We start from the raw sequence: 21,205 nt of genomic DNA, 5'->3' as shown, positions 1-21,205 counted from the left end.
CTTTAGAGCTCACGAGTGTATTAACAATATGGAAAACGCCTTTATTCTATTTGTCCACAACTAACACTGATCTCACAGAGCACCAATACAAGACCGCATGCATACACATCCATACTCCACAGTGTCCTACAGCATCTATCGGTTTCAAAATGCACCTAATGATGGACTGGTATTAGTGAGTAACTGTTTGTCAGCCATAATTAGAGTCTCACTCCCATACAATAAAGAAAGGCCTGTGTCGGAGTGTCTGTACGCACGTAGTAACCCTAATCGGTCTAGCAGGTCACCCACATGGTTTTCCAGTGTTTACTGTTGGCTCAGGAGCTGAAACAGCTTAGCCTCTGTATAGAGCCCAGCATGAATGGCCTGGTGTTAATAGTCAATGCACCTGGAGAGTAGAATTCCTTTGCTAGTCCGTGAGGTGTGATAAACTCAAATTTGAGATGTTTACAATGCAGTTCTGACAATTTTTACTCTCTTTTTTTTGTTTCTGCAATCAACTGTGCTCTATTCATTCTGCTGACAATGGTTGCGTATCAGTAATGACTTCCGTCAAGGATGTCTGGTTGCCTTTTTGCTGAAATTGCTTGTTTTTGAATAGGCAGTAAATGTATACATATTTAATAGATGTATAATGTTGAGGTAAATGTAGTGAGGCCTGAAAGTTGTTCATTTTCAGCCTGGTTTGTGATTGTAAGTGATGTGCAAAGCAATTATTGGAGAAAAGAGAGGTTACAAGAGTGTTTGAGTGAAAGACAGAAAGAAAATGGGGCCTCGCTCTCTCGACTTCTGTCATTGTGAGCAGTCACAAGTCTTGGGAAATAGTAATGTTCGCATTTGAATGGTTGATCTCTCTTCTCAAGAACCCTGTCCACCGCAGTGACAATTGTTCTTTTGATGGACTGACGTTTCAGCTGGAGTTCATTGTTCAATTGAAAAGCTTTTTTATTGAGCTTAGTGTCAGTGTGAGGAGAAACAGCATGGCCACTGGCATAGGACGAGCAATTTGAAGATTTGGGCAGACAACTAGATTAGAGGATGTTGAACTGGATAAAACTGTCAGCAGCATCTTCTATTACTACTACTACTACTACTACTACTAGACCTGCTGAAGCACCAGATATACAGTTTGTTGCAGCCTCAGGGCAGCAGACTTTAAAACTCAAAGAATCACTCCACGAAAGTGTTGGATCGATTAGCAGCTTGTGCACTTTTTGTCCTCTTAATCCCTCTGTTTCCGTGTATCTCTCCGTTTTCCTAAACCGGTATAAAATTATAATAGAGGGAGGCCTGCCTGCTCTTAAAAACGACACACGACTAAACACTACATCTGTAAAATGAACAAATGTAGGCCTCTTTGCTCAGTTCTGTTGATTCTGTTTCATTTGTTCTATAAATGTATTTTATTTGCATATTTATCCATTTGTTTTCCAATTTTATTCTTTTTATTTTATTAATAGCCTATAATAATAAAAAAAGTGTTCACATGCTGCTTCCAATCCTCCAGAGGGGGCTCCTCCCAGCACATATCTGTTTTTTATGGATAGACAAGCCCTGAGCTATCTTCCACTCTCAAGAAAAACCTACCTGCCAAGCTGTGCAACCCAAATTACCTACAGGCCCCTTAAGCACAGCATAGTCAGCCGTTAAAGAGTGCACCAAAATATTGTCTTAAACCTAATTCCATCAGTTTGTGTTGCTTATTAACATTGAAGCAGCTGGGCAGTTCATCTCTATTCCTTTGACGATACCTTATTGTGAGGGAGGTGGGTTTACGGACGCTGAGCTGCTGGAAGCTAACAGATGTCCCGTATGAGCTGAGCTGTGTGAGGAATATCAAGTATAGCTGCCTGCTTACTGCTAGTTGGCTGCTGTAGCAGCAAACCAGCTGTTCACTAAGTGCTGCCCGGTGGGAGAGATCAGTCATCTCTCTCTCTCTCTCATAGCCTAGCCTGACACCATACTGTATGTCACATTATGACCTGTAGTCTCATTTGGTCAGGTGTGACTATGCTACTTCATTATAAGTTGCCAGATTCTATGGACTAGGCCTGACAATGGAGTAGACTAGGTCTGTATAGCCTACTGTGCTTATTCCATCTTGTGAAGGGCTGATTGACTGGGTAGAATCATAGACTGTGAAATTAAGGACGTAGCATCCGTGACGTCACCCATTGGTTTGTGGACTGCTGTTTTGAAGCCAATCTTGTTTTTTTGCAACCGAATGTGATGATTTTTGGCCAAGAGGGTGTAGCTGGGGAGGTCAACGTAGCCAAGCCTTTGTTGTTTATGGTTACAATGGCACTGCTAAATGCTAAAGAGGGAAAGCGAGTCATCCAGCGGAGATTTACCGACAGGCTATTCATCTGCATGTATGGCAGTACAGAAAATCTGCAAACTCTCCCTTTAGTTACCAGCTAGCTAGCTTGGTTGGCTAAACACTGAACAAGATATTTTAGGTCTGTAGTTTTTGTGACACAATTAAATTGCCTTTATTTTACGTGTTGCAACCGACATAGCTCTTCATCTGTGTCATTGTCAGCAGTAGCTTGCACACCTATAGCACTAATCAGTGGAGTGGAAGTGTGGTTCTCTATTGCCATGTGAAATAAAGGCATTTTCATTTTGTCACAAACCTTACAGTGTGCCTCGGATTGTTTAAAGGAATACTTTGATGTTGTTTACCTAAGTCTATCTATGAAAAAACTGAAGTGTAGAAACCACATGTAGTGGTTTTACAGGTGGTAAGCCTATGTGTCAGACTAGTTCTGTAGTCTCCACTGGTGTTGATAGGCAGATTTGGTTTGTGTGTGTGTATAAATGTGACACATTGTTAAGCTCTTTAAACCACTCCTGGAATAAAGCTGCTGTATAAATTGAGTCTGTGTTTCCATACACTGTACATCTTTAGGTTTTAATGGAGTCATTAATGGTGTCTTTTCAACCATGTTATTATATAGCGTGTTAACTAATACAGCCGAGGTGATGAGGCTTGTTGTTGTCTAGATAGAACAAGAGGGCATACAGGGCGTACCATCCATCAACGCTATAGTAGGCTCCACCTTCAGTGTGCACTGATTGATTTGGGAGATTTCAATTCTGAGTTACCGTTTCATTTATCCCGCTCACATTAAACCAGATATCCTGTCGTTTTTTTTCGTTTGAGGGTTGCAGGCATCTTCGGTGTGTGGTGGGTCAGCAGCAGGAGGAAACACACTAATAATTGCAATGCAGCTGCAATAAGGCTTTCCTCGCCATTTTCCCGATAAAATGTAGGTCAGACGTAAGTGCTGCTGTGCTATTAATAATAATAATATGTTATGAAAGCTTTTAAGCCTTAAACATTTCAAGCGTTTATTTCTGACTTTACTAGGCATACAAAGTTGCTTTATGTTGGATAAAACCTTTTTAATATTAATGATATGCAATAAAAAGGGGTTTACATACGACAGCAGTTTAACAGAGTAATGGCAGGCACATTAGAAGAAGTCTGCAGAGCTTGAAGGGCATTGGTCATTTGATAAAAATGGAAAGACTCACGGTTTTTCATTATTTCATATTATTAGGGCTGGGATAAAATAATCGATTCTCCATCTACTAGTCTTTGAGTGATTGATTGAATAAAATCCAGAAATCAATCTTTTTAATACATGCCTTTTTACCATAGATGTATATGAAAAAAAGTACTTTTAAACCAAAAATTTGGGGGGGTCAATTCTTAATGTAAACATTACCTGGTGCATTATTAAAAACATATTTGAGAGTTGCTTCTTTCTTGTACAATTTACAGCAAAAGTTGTCTGAGGATCTCTTTTTATATCCAAGCCAAAATTGGTATTGTAACTGAATCTACCCTAACTTAATTGATGTTGAACTGAATCGGAAATGTAATTGAATCGGGACCTTGTGAATTGGAATCGATTCAGGAAATCATTGCCAATACCCTGTCCTAATTATTATTAATAATGAATAATACATTTCACTGGAAAGCATCACGTGCACTTGTATCCTATGTTTCTGTACTAAGTTTGGCGCAAGTCCATTCAATGTGATTGGCAGCTGCCCAGAGACCTCCTGGAGGCTCTGTCTTCATTCACCACGTCCATCACAACTGTCACTTTGCATTTAGGAGCTATTCCTTCTTTTATAGACCGTCTGACACTGTTGTCTTGTTTTTGTTCTGAGAGACATAAATCCGGCCTCTGGCACTCCTTATGTCATCCCTGCATCTTTTTTCTTATTGAAAGGCTAAGTAGCTGCCAAAGATCCTGATGTTTTACTTTACTTTTAACTTTTGGTTTTGAAGAAGAATCATAATTTCCTTTAAGTGAAGTCTGCTGTGGGTTTGTTTGATTTTGAGAACTTCTTGCAAATTACCATGTTAGACTGATTAAACAAGACAAGCTCCCATGTCCCCTGCATTTCAGCTTTTACGTCAGTTTTAATTGCGTCACACACTCGAGTAAGCTAATGTCTGTGCTCAGTGAATGTCAGTGAGCCGCAGAATGTGCCAAGCGCTGCCAAGTGGTGTCTGCTGCAGAAGGGCATCAGGTTGACCAGATTGATCCAATCAGCCTGCCAACGGACAATATGGGGTGAGAAAGAGAGACGATAAAGACAGATGAGAGGAAAGTGGGAAAAGAGGAGAGAGGAGGAGTTGATTCTAGACAGTGAGACAGAGAGGAAGGTGTGGGTGGAGATCACTCCAGGTAACTGCAGCCACAGCTCCGTGTAAAACAGGCCCAAGTGCAGAACAATAAAACACATCCCATGAATACACATCCTGATTTGTAGTTGACCCATTACAAATATGTCCCCTTAACAACATCCAAGATGTATGTGACCTGATCAGCTGGTGCCAGGGCCACCAGTGGTGACAGATGTTGCTGCTTCCAGCCAGTCACTGCTTTCTTTCCTGCAATGAACAGATATGCAAGTGAGAGGACTGGCTGACAATTGCTGCATGGATCCTATGACTGTAGAAAGTTTAGTAGAAAGGCCGTACTAAACCTGTTCAAAGATATTAGGGTTGGAATCAGAATATTTGAGTATTTGAATATTCGTTATATTGGGTAGGTATTAGATTTTCAATTTGGGGATTTGAATATTCAGTTTTTAAAACGTGCATGCAGGCAAAAATTCACTGGGGTGTTTTGTTGGGATTAAGCTGCTTGCTTAATGTTCGCTAGCCGCTGACTAATTTATGCAGCGCTATGTCTACCATCTTGTGTGTGTGTGTCGGACCTCTGCTCTCTGTCAACATGCAGAGAGGACAGATAAGCTTGCACTTATGTGCTCTCAGGTACCGAAATTTGGCACCGTTTGATTTTACGTGAACCAATACTCTGTAGTACCGACGTGATTCGGTCGGTACCGGTAAAAGTACCGGGTTCTGTACCCACCCTAGTAGAGGTCTGTAGGCTTATACTGTTATCAGCCTGTTGTCATTTTCATGCAATTTGATAAAGGTAAAGAGAATACAACCATGCATAATGCCATAATTAGGCGCTGGCTGGCTGAGCATTCATTCACAAACCTGTCCACGTCAATTGTCAGTCTGGTAAAGACACAAGTATTTTATTTTTTTATTTTTTAATGCCTTCAGCAGAAAGTTGAGTCCGAATCAGCTTTTTGTAAAATTTGCAACATGACGTCAACCTGCGGTGGACAATCATGTAACGTTAACCGGCGGCTATCGGACTCGTCGCGAGTCCCATAACGTTACTGTAACAACAAAAAAATAATCTATGTCCTGCAATAACAAAGCAATCGTTTCATCTCTCGCTTCTTAAAGGGGTGATAGAATGCAAAACTGATTTTACCTTGTCATAGTTGAATAATGACAGTTTAGTGGGTAACTAGGACATACATAGAACCTCTAAATCCCATTGACACCTCTTTTCTCTGCACATCTCACTACTTGAAACTGCCTCTGAAAACGGGCGAATCTCAACAAGCCGCCTAGTTGACGTCAACTATTGCGGCTCCTCCTCATTTGGCTCTAGTCTGTGTTTGTCACGCCCCCATATTTGCATAGGCTACACAACTGACCTGAGATCAGTTAGTCTTCTGAATCTAGGTCATGCAGATCTCAGAAATTGTATACATTGTTCATATGCTATTTTACCATTAAATTCACTTCTGAGACTTTTTTATGCGAGAAATCAACTATGTAGAGGTCAAATATGGGCCGTTTTACGAAAATGTATGTCTAATTGCAAATTTACTCCGCCTGTGTGTCAGACTTCAGAGGCCGGTGCTGCCTGTGTTGTTGCCTCGCCACCCGGCCTGCCTTCCTTCACAGACCCCGGCCTGCTGTGAGCTCGATTGAGCTCCGTTACGTCTGGCAGCCCGCGGCACTTCATACCCGCACAAAGTCACCGTTTTGGGCTAATGAACTACGAAAAGCCGCTGCTCTGACAGAGCTCCAGGGCCTGAAACTCCCCTCTTCCTGCTCGCTAAATGCCCGGTGTGTGTGAGTGAAAGCGCGGTCAGCGAGCTTGTTACACCAGAATTCTCTTACCACAGGTTCCAGTTAATCTTTTAATGTGTGTAATTATAATGTGTTGAGTTATTAACGATTGGGGAAATAAACGTCGCTTGTCCGCGAGTCTCATTGATAGAGCCTGCGGCTGGATGGAGCTCTATCAATGAGAACTAGCTAGCCTCCTCTTAGAATTCCTCTGGAATTCACAAAAATTCATTAACTTGAAATCAGACACCGTTGTTAGCTTAATAAAACATTTAGTTAGATGTTGTATAAGTGGTGTGACGAAATTCAAACTGTAAATATACTCGAATTACGACCAAAAATGAAGCTAACTAGCCGCAATCTGTACACATAGGATTGAAGGGACAGTCGCAGCTAACGAAACCCTTACAGCTCACAAATATTCATTAACTTGAAATCGGACACCGTTGTTAGCTTTATAAGACATTTAGGTATATGTTGTATAGCTAAGTGGCATGACGTGTGTAACATGTGGCAAGAGATTGCTGGTGTAACAAGCTCGCTGACCGCGCTCTCACACACGGGCCATTTAGCTAGCAGGAAGAGAGGAGATGCAGGCCCTAGAGCTCTGTCAGGGCAGCGGCGTTTGGTAGTAGTCCATTAGCCCAAACGGTGACTTTGCGCGGGTATGAGGTGCTGTGGGTGCTCAATCAAGCTCACAGCAGGCCGGGGTCCGTGGAGGAAGGCAGGCCGGGCGGCGAGGCAGCAACACAGGTAGCACCAGGCGCTGAACTCCGACACAGTCTTACCAACTTTGCAATTAGCCATCCATTTTCGTAAAACGGCCCATATTTCAGCTTTATATAGTTGATTTCTCGCATAAAAAAGTCTCAGAAGTGAATTTGGTAAGGAAACATTGCAGTGTCTGGAATATGAGATTCTGTCGCGTTTCTAATGTGTGTGTATTGGGGATTCGCTCAACCAATCAGCACGCAACCTCTAATGCGTGTGTATTGCGATTCGCTCAACCAATCAGCGCGACTCTCTACGTGTGTGGATAAGGCTCAACCAATCAGCGTGCAGCTCATCTAAATATTCACAAGCATACCATTTTTGGAAGAAAAGCTCTTGTTACAAATAGGGCCAAAACAAAGGGATGCATAAGGGCCAATAAAATATCAACCAGGCCATTTTCAGCCCAACTAATGTTATATACCCCATTAGGAGACCATAAGGAACAGTGTGAAATACCCTATATAATCATTCTATCACCCCTTTAAAATCATGTTCTTTAAGTACTGAATCAGGACATGTTTAGCATGCTTAACAATGTCCCAATTTAGCAGTAATTCCAGGTAAATGGAGACAGAGTTTAATTGGTACACTTCCAACTAGCAGTTGTAATTATTTACCAAACTAGCTTTTCTCCGTTGTTGTACACGCAAAAATGTTGACATTTGTCTAAAGGGAAACATATAGTTTGGCATATGAAGAATAAAGTTTTCCAAAAGTAAGTAAATAGCGAATTAATGTTTACTTTGACCTAAATGGAGCCCTTCTTTAAAGAAATATCGGTAACACTTGAAGGTATCAACATAATCGTGACATGACACTGTCATAACTATGACATGATATTGTCATGAACATGTCATAAACGTTATAAATAAGTCATAAACGTTTATGACGTCTGTCATTAAGTGTCATTCGGTTTTTGTCATGACAAGTTGACATTGTTTGGGTTGTCTTGATTATGACAACTTGACATTTATCAAAGTGACAATACCAGAAGTTGTCTTGGTCATGAAAAGTTGTCATTACATTTCCTTGGGATGTCTTTGTAATGACAACTTGATATTAACCAGGATGACATTACCAGAGGATGTCTTTGTCATGACAACTTGACATAATGTCATCCTGTTTACTGCCAAGTTGAATTAATAAGGACACTCCAAAGAAATTTAACGTCAAGTTGTCATGACAAATACATCTTCTGGTAATGTCACTTTGATTAATGTCAAGTTGTCGTAATCAAGACAACCCAAACAATGTCAACTTGTCACGACAAAAAACAAATGACATTACTCCACTATACAGTTACATAGCAAATATTTGTTTGCTGCTACATTAATGTTCTGAATGTCCAGTACAACCCCTTTTTAAAGAATTACATTTTCCAGAAATGCACTTTTGTTGCACAAAGATATCTCTGCATGTTATTCATCCTAACAAATGAAATGGAATGTGGGAAGCCAATAACTGATAATTAAAACTCTCCTTTCCATCTCCGCTGTCTTGCCTGCCTCTTCTTCTCTTCCCCCGCCCCATGAGGATCTAACGTGATACTCAACACGCTGCTGAAAACTGCCAATACTCAGAACATATCTCTAATTTCTGCACCAGCACAAGCCACAGTGGCATGACGTTGCATTCACTTCTTCCGCTGACCAATCGTGCAGCTGCCTGTCACAGACACTCGGCAAATGACAGCGCGAGAACAGGACTGAGGCTAGCAACGAGGAGGAGGAGGAGGAGGAGGAGGGTGGAAGACTGCAGTAACAGTCCCGAGGCCCCGCGGATACTCACTGAATCAAACGCTGAAGGCTGTGAATGATTGAGCTGCAGAGTCTGACGGAGTGGGTTTGTGTTTGTTTCCAAGATGGGGACAATGAGAGCAAGCGTGCCTGCTATTTTTGTCCCTACGTGTCTGTATTTGCTGCTTGAGTGATACACAGAGAGCCAGAAAGTGATGGAGGAAAAGCTTGCCCCGGAGTCAGAGCCAGACACTTAATGAAGCAGTGATTTGTTTTCTTTTCTTATTTTTCTTTTTTTTTCCCTGCCCGCCTTGTCAGCTAAGATAATTCCTCTGTTAGTCAAGTGAAAGGCAGTGGGTGATGGGTGTTTCTGTGTGATATCGATACATTTTAGAAAATTAATAGAAGCCTTTCCCCCCAGCTGTGTGCTTATGAGCCGAACTGTTGATTTATGGACCGGTTTTTGATCAAAATGGAGCTGTTCGACATTGTTGGCAGATGCTGCTAAGTGATGGAGAAATCATTAGATGTAGCTCAAAGGCTGGTTGGTTGGTGAGGCCTCATGTGTGCTGGTGCCTTCGTCTGGTGTTGTTTTAGTGTGTGTTTGGTTGGTTAAGGGTTGATTTAAGTGTGCAAACCAGTGTCTGGGGGATTTTATTTAAACCCTCAACCCAGCTATATTTTAAATTGAAGCACATGCTTAGCCATACTTGTATTATTGTTATGGTATTCAGATCCTTTACTTAAGGAAAATCACCCGAATTCTTCATTACAAGTAAAAGAACAGAAGTATTATCCGCTAAATGTATCACAGGGTTTATCACATGGATTTTATAAAATGTGAATCGAAAAAAGAATCTGTCAGGAGCTGGTATCAAACTCAGTGTTGGCAGCGGTACAGGTATCGAACATTTCTGAACAATACCCAGCCGTGGCAAGGTGTCGGCGCCGGAGTATGGTCTGCTTACATCACCTGTCTAATCTGGGATAGGGGGAAACAACGTTCAGGCCCGTTAGCACCGATTTAAAAAAAAAATAAATAAATGTAAGAGGGGAGGGAGACGTGCTGGATGTCAGGCTTTATCCCAGCAATGTACATCTGTTGAGCCAGACTATGCAGTATGTGAAAAATTCCAAACCAAACGGGGTCAGAAGTGTTTTCAAATGTCTCCGTTTTAGGGCCTCTGAAACGCCAGGGCAGTGTGAATGCGAGGTGTAAACGTAGCAAAAGGTATTTGTTTTAAAACCAAAATGTAGCAATGTAAATGTAGCCTAACACTGCTCTACCACAATCAGCCGTCAGAGTTTCCCTAGTTCTATACTGTGGCTCAGTCTTGTCTCAGTAACAGATCTCACTTCCTTATTACAGTGTAACAACAGAGACTGAAACATGAACAGACCTTCTGATCTTCTTATTCTCACATCCACCCAGGCTGCAGGAGCTGGCCTCCGTCTGCCTTCACCGGTGGCAAACAAAAAAAGCAAGACATAAAAAAAAAGTCAAAGAGAATGTTGTGGTTTCTCAAAGATTTAAGCAAGCGTTTGCTGAACAGGAGATGTGTCAGGGATGAAAAATACCATCAAACCAGGAATCCAGCTGAGGAGGTAATGCAAAATGGACACCCACTCAGCGAGGATAACACTGCGTCTCAGTAATGGGAAGTCTATTGTGTTACATAACTAATAAAGGAGATGCGTGTTGGGTTTCGCTTTTTGATTGCATTGTTCAACTCCGGCTCAAGGACAGGCTCGTACAGTAACGGATGTTTTCAAACAGCGCATTCAAACTCTCAATGACAAATGTTTGGTTGTAAAAAATCCACAGAGTCGCACCCGAATCCACGATACAGGAATAGTGCAGGTTATGACTTTTCAGTTCCTTTGACTCTGTATGTGCTTTGTGGCTGGCATTTAGCTGCTACTCTCACCACGTTGACCCAGAGGCGTGGCTAAGTTTAAAGCCCCATTGGTCAAAAGTGCCACATAACTCCTTTGACACAGAATTGCTGCTCTGGCATTTAGCGAGGGCAGATGAGCGTAATGCGGGGTACAGCTCCATACATCATTATGCGGAGGTGTCCAACAGCTGAGCAGAGAGCAGCGGGGTCCAGCTGTATTTCATTAGGCTTCGGGATGCAACAGAGGGCCATATTAACATGCATGGCCACAGGTTGTTGTTGCCCTATCCTTCTTTGTGTGCCAGAATCAGGAGCCCAGCTTCAGTCAGACAGCCTTTGATGGCGGCTTCTTATTAAGCTTTAGCTATAGTCCAGAGTTGTCCAGTTGTTTTGTTATGGCTGCCTGCAGTCACTGAAACCCCTGCAATCCATTTCAAATAGCAATTTAATACTAGCCTGATGGATGGTGTGAAGACGAGAGGATGTCAACAAGAGATGATTAGCAGATAGTCTGGAGATTACTCCCTCAGGATCAGAAGCCATCTCATGTTCTTGTTTGTAAAACTAATGAGTCCTCATCCGAGTTGAGGAATCCTTATTAGTTTCTATAACTCATAACTGATTAACCAAGGCTGGAAAACAAAGTGACTGGTGGTCTTGGGCAGGGTATGGAACTTTTTATGTTTCTGTTGCGCCGACTATTATGATCTGGCAAGCTTTGTAGTCTTCTTTACTTGTTCTATGATCACTTTACACATTTTCGAAATAAAAAGCTCTCCATTTTTGGTCTGGTATTTCTGCTTGTGTGTGGACATTTTCCTTTTCTTTATATTTCTTTATATTCCTCAAAGTAAGGTTATCAGGAAAGTATCATCTTGGTATTAATGTTGCCGTGGAGGGCCGCCACGGTCAAATCAACATAGAGGAAACACTGGGGGAACAGCAGTTGGGTGATATTTGTCTGTAGGTTTGTCTCTACGAGCGACACCTTTCACAATACACATAGTCATTTGACTTCTTTTTTCAAATAAAAGTATTGATTAGTGTATTTTAAAGATACAAAAATATTTGTTCTTGCAGTTTTGGGAGAAGGATATGTACAATGCACAATAACAACATCATCTGCCCAACTTGAATACTTTGCAACAGCTTGATGAAGATCATTGAACATTTGTCACTAATTCTTTCTTATCCGTAACGGACTTTTTTTTTTTGAGGGGGGGGGCTTCTTTGCAATAAATGAATGTGATAAAGGTTTTCCCTCCCTTTTTCTTTTGAGGTTACATAATCAGCATTCAAAGTATTGGGACTGGTTATTGTGCTGCCAGCATTGTAACAGTGTCGTCAACCCAGCCTTCCCCTATAGTCTTTATATAGCACAGCATTATATCTGCTGCTGTATATAAACACCAATTCCCTGAAAAAAAGTTATTTTGTAGCTTCAAGGCAAGCATCGGGGAGGGGAAGCAAAGAGGAGGAATGGAAGGCAATGCAAACGCAGGCCCTTTTTTTTTTCTAGGTCTAATCCCTCTTAGTAGGAGTGCGATAAGCGTGTTTTGACTTAGCCCCCAATTTCCTGTTGTTTATGCATCCTTTGCCAAACCACGTGGATCCCAGTACAGTCGGATTATTATAGTGATGCCAGTTTGGCAGGGCTGCAAATATAGGCCTACCACTGCCTCCTGGCCCAGGTCAAATCACAGTGGCGGGTTAGAAAACAAAATGCCTCTGCTTCGGTTTGCCTTCATTTTTCCCTCCCTCTATTCATATTTGTGTAAGCAATTGCTCATATATAGGAATCTGTCAGAGCTGGTGGCTTTGTTGACGCGTGCCTCTCATTCCTCTCTGATGCTCATGAGCTCTTTGCCTGCAGGGGAGATGGAGATTGGTGCAATCACAGCTCAGGACGAAGCCTGTTTACCCGGAGGAAAAAAAACATCCCAACGTTAAACCAATGGCATCGCAAGCAGCCCGTTCTTCACTGGTGTGAGAGGAAAAGCCTCTTAATCTTGCTGCATTTCCCACCAGGGCATTTTCTGGGTTTCACATTTAAGAAGGATGCGTTTGTGGCTTGGCATTCTAGCTGATTTCAGTTAGGTTGTGAAACTCTGCGCTTCCTAACACACTTTTATCCTGATGCAGGACTACATGGAGTCCTCTACATACACTACACATTGCATTTGACGCTGTAAATTCCTAGTGGTTTTTAATTATTTATTTTTTTGGGTCACACATACCATTCACACTCCTAGTAATTCCGATTGACTGTGCAACTGGGAGTAATTTGTCTTGCATAATTTGACACAGGCATGGCCTGAATTGGACCAAAAAAGCTGCTAGCTTTTGCATGACATGATCATTGCATGTGTCGAATCTTCACAGTGTCTGAAAATGTGGTTATGAATCAAAGGATCATTCCATTTGGGTTATAAGGGGGTACTGAATGTCTGATTTTACATATAATTACTTGGTTTATCCCAATAAATCTTGGTATATAGCCTACTTTGGTATAAATATCATCCTATTAACAATACGGTTAACAACAATTAGAAGTAAGGGTACCCATGTGGCCAAAGATCAGAAGTGCCGCTACACGGTACTGCTGAGGACTGGTCCATTTCAGGCAATGGACACGTGAAGTTTCCAATCACACTATAATGACGCTCTTTGTTTGGAATTGTTTAGCCCTGTGTAATAGGTTTGAATCCAAAATGTTGCCATTTTGTCTTGTATTGGTCGTCATTACAGTACAGTTAACAAGTTAATGGAAACCTGCGGAGAAAGTCGTGTTCTTAAGTTAGATAAGTGATAATACTCATTTGCTGCTCCATTAACAGCAACAAGAAACTGCTGCTGCAGACTATAGCTGAAGTAGGCGCACAGCATTACAGCTCCCGTGGTTACATTACCTGAGTTGTGATTCCGTAAGCCCTGCAATGTTTTGCCCATAGCTGAGATGTACATGAGAAAGGACTATGCTGACCACATGTCAGCTCTTAGCAGGGTCACATCTTCCTAATGGGGCTTAGGGCACAAATGGACCTCAAAGTTTGAAAAAAAATATCTGTGAAATCAAAAATGAAGGGGAATTAATGGCATCCTGTACAGCATGTCTTCAACGTTTTGCAATGCAGTTGACATACAGTACAGTTCAAAAGTTTGGACACACTTTCTCATTCAATGCGTTTCTTTATTTTCATGACTATTTACATTGTAGATTCTCACTGAAGGCATCAAAACTATGAATGAACACACATGGAATTTTGTACTTAACAAAAAAGTGTGAAATAACTGAAAACATGTCTTATATTTTAGATTATTCAAAGTAGCCACCCTTTGCTTTTTTTGATAACTGCAAACCCTTGGTGTTCTCTCAATGAGCTTCATGAGGTAGTCATCTGAAATGGTTTTCACTTCACAGGTGTGCTTTGTCAGGGTTAATTAGTGGAATTTTGTCCGTTATTAATAAAAAAGCAAAGGGTGGCTACTTTGAGGAATCTAAAATATAAGACATGTTTTCAGTTATTTCACACTTTTTTGTTAAGTACATCATTCCATATGTGTTCATTCATAGTTTTGATGCCTTCAGTGAGAATCTACAATGTAAATAGTCATGAAAATAAAAAGGAAACTCATTGAATGAGAAGGTGTGTCCAAACTTTTGGCCTGTACTGTACTTTTGTGTGAACATGACCCTCGTGGGCAGGTGATCCGTGAGAGCCTGTAACCTGGACATTGTTACAAGAATACAAAGCCTGGGGCAGTGGCAGATGTTGGCACCACGCAGCCTGTAAGCAGAAGAAAATGCTGACCCAACAGTACAAATACTGCAGCAAGAAAAAACAAACCAAGCTTTACTGGACTAAAACTCACCAGTGGGGAGCTGAAGATGGAATGTTTCGGGACAGGGAGGATAAAAAATAAGAACTATCATCTGCTGCTCGAATTGACATCAGGTTACAGTAGTGAGCTGGGATCTAAGTCACAGTGTCAGTAGTCTCGCTTTGCCAGACCTTCCTCCACAGAGCTGCGGAGAAAGGTCTGGCTAGTCCACACAACATTCTGGGATGGGAGAAAACGTGCTCTGGTTTATTGCCATTTCTTTAATTGTTCAGGCGGCACCTGAACAATTAAAGAAATGAAACGTTGATATAGACTAGTGTCAGTGACAGTTAACCTCAATGAGCTCTGTAACTCCTCATTTCCACCAGTTGCGGACCGGCTCTGCTGCGTGCTCCGCCGTCCGTCAATACCCACCAGGTCCGGATTTGTTGCGGAGCGGCTGCGGCCATGACTGACAGCTGAAGTCACGAGGACCCACGAGATCTCGCAAATTCACGTAGAATAGAACCACAAAACCAACAACAGTTAGTTTCCATCCAGAGGAGTAGAGGGGAAACAGTTCTGTGCTGTGTTTTTAAGGTGTAGTGCAGGGAAATATGATTGGCCGTGAGCACGCTGTATTTTATTTTGAAAATTATCCGGATGTGTTATTTTATTTCTGAATTGTGCTGAATTGCTGCGGAGCTCTCCGGCGTCCGGCAAAAATAGAAGCTCTGCGTATCTGGTCCGGAGGGCTGTGGACCACCGGAGCTGGGACGCAGTCGGTCTGCAGCCGTTCCGCAACCGGTGGAAATTAGCAGTAACTGTTAGCATTCCCCTGATAAGACAGTCCATTTCTACTGTTATAGACCCAGTAGTTACAATTCAGAATGCACTTTGGCTGTCAATTACGAGAGCAGGTAATGCTTCTTTTCCATAGTGTACCCTGACCATGTAACAACCAAGCATCCTCATGTCAGATGTTTATTTATGCACAAATGTGTAGAGGAAATCATGTCTAAATTCATATTTATCGTATTAGTATTGTGCAAGGGGATTCAGTTTCTTATATTTACATTTTTATGTTTTTCTAACCATTGTAATCACAATGTTAGCAAATAATGCAACATTAGGGCAGTTAGATTTGTTCCCTTGTCTCATCACATTTCAAACTTTTAAAATCCAAAGGACTTCACTGAGTGATCAAAGTTTATATCATAATTGACTTTGAACAACAGTAAGACAGCATATAAAGATTATTACACAACTTTGTTGAATACTTTTTGATTCTGATTGGTCAATTACGGCGTTCTCTGGCCGTTGCCATACAGACCGTTGCCGTGGACGGTGTTCTAATCATAGGAGGACCATTTTTAAAGCTACATTGTGTAAGAATTTATCCCATCTAGCGGTGAAATTGTATATGACAACCAACTGAATATTACTTTCTAGCCCCTCCCATTCCGAGCGTGTTTTAACTCCTACGGTGGCCGTATTATTCCAAGAAGTACGACTTCGTCCGTGAGTGTTCCTTCCAGTGTAATAATAGTTTGACGTTATTTTGGTACCATTTGTTAACCTCAGCTATCAGGTTCCCAAACAAGCTAATGTTAGTAAAGTATTATTCTGTATTGTAAGTTATTCTGTATATTGTACGAGATTAGTAGTGTACACAACGTTTACAGCATAGGAGAGAAGCAACAGAGGTTTGTGTTTTTAATATATTTCTCTGAGCAGTATGAACAATGTCAATGAAACCGAAATGAGCTCTTAGTATATCCATCATTTACATGCAGCTGTTCTAGCTGGAGCTAGTTTGTTTTACAACTGCATGACGTGAGTTGTCTGCCAGGGAAATCACGACACATATGATTATGTTTATGTTACAAGGTAGACAATCCTTTTTCATCATCGAGGAAAAGTATGCACAACCATGCTATAGTTAGCCAAGCAACTATAAAACTTAATCTTAATCCAAACCATGATATTTTTCCTAAACTTAACTAGTCGTTTTGGTGCCTAAACTTAAGTGTTATCACCGCATGACGCTCACTTTTTCTGGCCAAACTTCACTACCATGGCCCCTAAAAGGACCATCATCTGGCGCTGCCTGTACCCGGCTCACAGTCACCTATTGGCAGCCAAACAACCGCTGGTAGCTGGTAGCCGGTGTCCCGGAGCTCTGTAGCGGTAAATACATCCAGCAACTGCCGCTTTGATTTTATCGTTCTATGGCACTATAGACTGTTCATGTTACAGCAATTTACTTAGTTTGAAATACTTCTATTATAGATAAATAATGGTATATTGGTGAAGTAGCAGTGATCACTTTGATGCGGGAATACATTTTGTCCAAACAGAGGATAAAAATAATTCAGCAGAGGCAGGGATATGTAGACCAGAAAGGGGTAAAGTTAACCGTCACGACAGGGACACAAGCGTCATCAGCGGATAACATCTGTATGAGTAGCTGTGTAATAAGCGGGATAATGTAGAGCAACGTACATATCGAATGGTCACTCTTGTTCTTTTCGTCTGGATCTTGAACCTGTTTTGTTTTGAACTTGATCTTGAAATTGCTTGGACTTGACTTAAAGTGGTCTTGACAGCTCTGCATAGAACTCCGGTGATACAAGGCATACATCCATAGTCGTTAAGGTTTGAGGTTTGAGGATTGGGGTTCCCCAAAGCAACGCTGTTTTAAATCTAATTGACATGCACAACTACCCTGGAAATCCAGAGTTCTCACGAGAGCACAATTTGAATTTGCTCAGCGAGTCACTCTGGCACTGAGTAATGATGCTCATTAACTATGCCCTTGTAGCCAAGCTGCACCAATCACATCGCTGTATCTGATATAGCCGGGCCATAGGCGAGCTAAACAGAAGACGACAGTTTAATCTACCAGTTAGCTCCGCTGGTAGCTAAGCGTATGGGTACACATTACCCTGTGTATTGTTGTGATTGCTCATAGTGTTATCCAATTGCGTGCAGTGAGATTTTCAAATGCATGCTTGGTGCTGCCCCTCGAGGTGGGCCATTTTCATTACTCAATGCCTGGCCCTTAATCTTTCAGATTTCGGTCTGGATTTCCAGGCTAATGCACAACAGCAAATAAGTTTTGTGAGTTTAGCCTGCGTTTAAGAAGTTCTCCATAAATAAGTTTGTATTTGATTAAATTCTGCTATAAAAGACATGAATGAACTGCAAACATGAACATTGATGTACTGTTCTCACACACACACACACACACACACACACACACACACACACACACACACACACACACACAGTCATTCTGTAAACCCATCTCCGTTTCCATCTTTCTTTTTCTAAGACACAGGGATTTTGTTCCTTTTCATTTGATCTCTGACACACGCAAACAAACACATTCTGCATTCTGCTGTATGGCCTTGGAGCTCAGTGGAACGGAGCTAGAAGAAGGGCTTCTGCTCCACTGACGAGACAGTAATTAGTACCAACTCCTAAGGGAGTGGAGATAGACTTCACACAGCTTGAATCTCTTTCTCGGTGTCTCTGTGTCTGTCCCTCTCTCTCGCCCTCCACAGCCATTAACAGCAGTTCTCACTCATTCTCCAACCTTATTGTGTGCCAGCCACAAACTGATTCCTCAAAATAGTCATTAGCACAATCTGGCATATCCAGCTAACTTTGTCTGCCTTTCTTCAGCTTTGTGAAAACTTCCATACAGTTCTGTAAGGAAAACCTTACCTTAAAACCTAAGGTAGAAAAATCAGTAAAGAAAAGAATTGCAGTTGCATTAAGGGCTTTAATTTAGTTTTGGTGAATATATTTGTAGAATACGGGTCAGTGAGTGTGTTTCTTTTAGACTAAATAGACTTTGGGGAACACTTCTGTGAAGCAGAACATAATTTCTTCTGGTGTTTATTCACAGCTCAGCCTACTCTGTTTGCCTTGTCCTCCGGACTGTTTGGGTTTGTTCCATATCGAAAACACACACACACACAGATACAGTGATGGACAGCATTTCCATAGAGATTATGCATTTTCATTAGCCAGTTAGACACTATGTCATGTGTGCTGCTTTGGTCCATCAGGGGATGGGCACTTGGGTGAAATGGCCAGAAAGATTCTGTTCGCTTCAGCAGTTTTGCTGGAATGATTGAAAGTGTGTGCGAGGAAGCGGAGTGCTGGGAATCTTGTATTGCTGTTTCAGGACTTTTTTCAGACTACGAATACTAGATAGTGTTTCAGCAGCCATTTTCCCTTTTTTTTGTACTCAAGTTTTTACCAGAGCACCCAACTATAATCTTGTTTTTTATTTTATTATGTGTTATGTGTCTGTGTGTTAGTGTATCTGTGCATTCTGTGTGTATACAAGTGAGTATGAGAACATATGTAAGTGGAGAGACCTGCTGCTGAGTGTTTGGGATTACCTGTTCAGATTAGCCCAGTGAACGCATTTATAAACCCAAACCCAGGATCTTGTTATCCTTTTTAATAGGCTTTGAGGAGTTGTCGTAGGCAGATTTGATTTGACCTAGCTCAGCCATCCTTTACCTTTTTCATACTCTTTACATAAGCAGTCTACTTTTAAACCTTTTCCTGCGAAAGATGGTGAGGTAGGAATGTTGTCATTAGCGGACGTTTTAATTTAGAAATGCTGTTAACACTACAATTTGAATCCATTGTATGAAGTTAAGCAATGATAATTTAATAAAACTAATTTACACATGTAAATGTGAAGAGTGAACATGTGAATAGTTGCTACTAATTTCAAGTGAAACGCCCAGTGAAGTCAGATTTCTGACTCGGAAAGTCAGAGAACCTCGCAGTACCCCGAGCAAAGCCTCAAAATCCAACATGTCTGCTCTGTGCATCAACAGTAGAGAAAGTACAATACAGTTAAATAGCACCTCTGTCTTATTTGTGTCTCATTAAACCAGTTGTACACACAGTACTGTCCAACTTGTGATGGACATGTTGCTATGCTGTTTGTATACACAAAAAACAGTGTAATGTGTTATCAACTGGTATTGCTAACAATGGCTAACCTGGCTAGCGCACGCCACCACTCTGAAATAACGTTTTTTTTTTCGACTTGTTGTACTGGAACGTGGTCAACTCGGGTGTATTATAATTCCCAGCTCCGACTACAGAGGTAAATGGAATGCAGCATTTAACCAAACTCTTGGTTGTCCGGTTGCATTGTGGGTAATGCAGATGCCAGGTTTTGAGAAAGAAAAAAGAAGAACGCATAGAATAAAAAAAGATGATGTATCTATTTTGATCCTTTTTTTAACTGTCCAACTTAGGTTCAGGTTGTTCTAGGAGTGCAATGCTCAATTGGTTTAGTACTCCCAAGTCCAAAAGTATTGAGTTCCAAAGTTTAGGAACCGTAATGTTACGATTAGATATTTGCTTTGTTTAGACCCCAAGGCAGATTCAGACACTGGCACACTGGATTTGGAGCACAAAGTTTTTTTATTTGGCCTAAGCTGAACTTGGTACTTGCACTTGGATAGTGAAATGGCGGGGTGGCTATCCTGGTGGAAGCAGATGGCGTCTGGTGGTGGGGAACCGGTGCTGGCTGGTGTGGTGAGTATCCGCAAAAGATCAAAACACTGGAGTTTAAGGGCCTGAGAGTTACCGCATATGAGTGAGAGCCTGGTTTCTTATACTTAGCTTGATGGTTGATGGGAATCAGGTGTGCCAGGTAGTGATTGCTGAGCCACGCCCCTGCTCAGAAGCACACACACACACACGAGGACCGGGCTGTGACACATAATTTCGAAGGCACAATCTCAACTAGGAACATATGGCTGCAGTAGATCTCTAATGTCGATGGGTGTCTACTAAGACAGGTGAAAAGAGTGTTACAGTAGTCTAGACAGGATCAAATGAAAGCATACGTATTCATATGCAACACTTTCACCATGGCAGACTGCTATACGTTTGCTCCAACTTTTGTTCTTCCGGTTCACTGAGATTTTGTCTCCTGCAAGGTCTTAACTCGTGCTGTCCTCCTCCAATACTGCCCTGCTTCATCCCTTTTTACTGTAGAGAGACTCTGCACTGAGCGAGAAGAGCAGTGCTAACAAATTCACCCTCAACAAGGGTGGGATTAGCCTATCGATTCTTTCTCCTAACTTCCTTGAAAAATTGTCTCACACGATTACATTTCTGTGACACAGCACATCAACAACCTCAGATGCGAATAAGCTTTGATTGGCCTGCCTTTGAACGCAACATTTCCCACTGTGTATATGTATTCACAATGGCATTGGCAAATATAATAGTTTTCAATCTTGCAAACCTAACATGAATGTGGTTTTATTGTCCCCCTACAGACTGAAGCAGAAGTCACAGTCGGTGGATATTGCCAGTCAAGGTTTCTCCCCGACTCTGGTGCCAGCCTCACCCCTCAACAAGGCTGCACCAACTGTTGCCAAGACAACGACCGCCCTCGCCGTGCAGGAGTACAACACTACCAACTCCCAGCGCCGCAGCCCCCGATGCGG

General features: G+C 41.7%; 1 protein-coding gene across 5 annotated transcripts in view; it reads left to right on the top strand.

Annotated features, from left to right (window-relative positions):
• oxr1a (oxidation resistance 1a) overlaps positions 1-21,205 on the top strand; it is a 263,359-nt gene that overhangs the window by 106,702 nt on the left and 135,452 nt on the right. For 3 of the 5 annotated variants that reach the window (XM_028581696.1, XM_028581699.1, XM_028581693.1), the window contains exon 1: positions 21,006-21,205. This exon is cut by the window's right edge and continues 26 nt beyond it. In XM_028581696.1, the coding sequence (XP_028437497.1) occupies positions 21,006-21,205 (200 nt within the window). Of the gene's footprint in view, positions 1-21,005 lie in introns of those variants that run through there. The other 2 variants (XM_028581694.1, XM_028581695.1) reach the window with 1 other exon arrangement.

The sequence above is a fragment of the Perca flavescens genome, chromosome 6 (genome assembly GCF_004354835.1).
Source record: "Perca flavescens isolate YP-PL-M2 chromosome 6, PFLA_1.0, whole genome shotgun sequence".
Taxonomy (NCBI): domain Eukaryota; kingdom Metazoa; phylum Chordata; class Actinopteri; order Perciformes; family Percidae; genus Perca; species Perca flavescens.
This window is presented reverse-complemented; position numbering and strand designations above follow the sequence as displayed.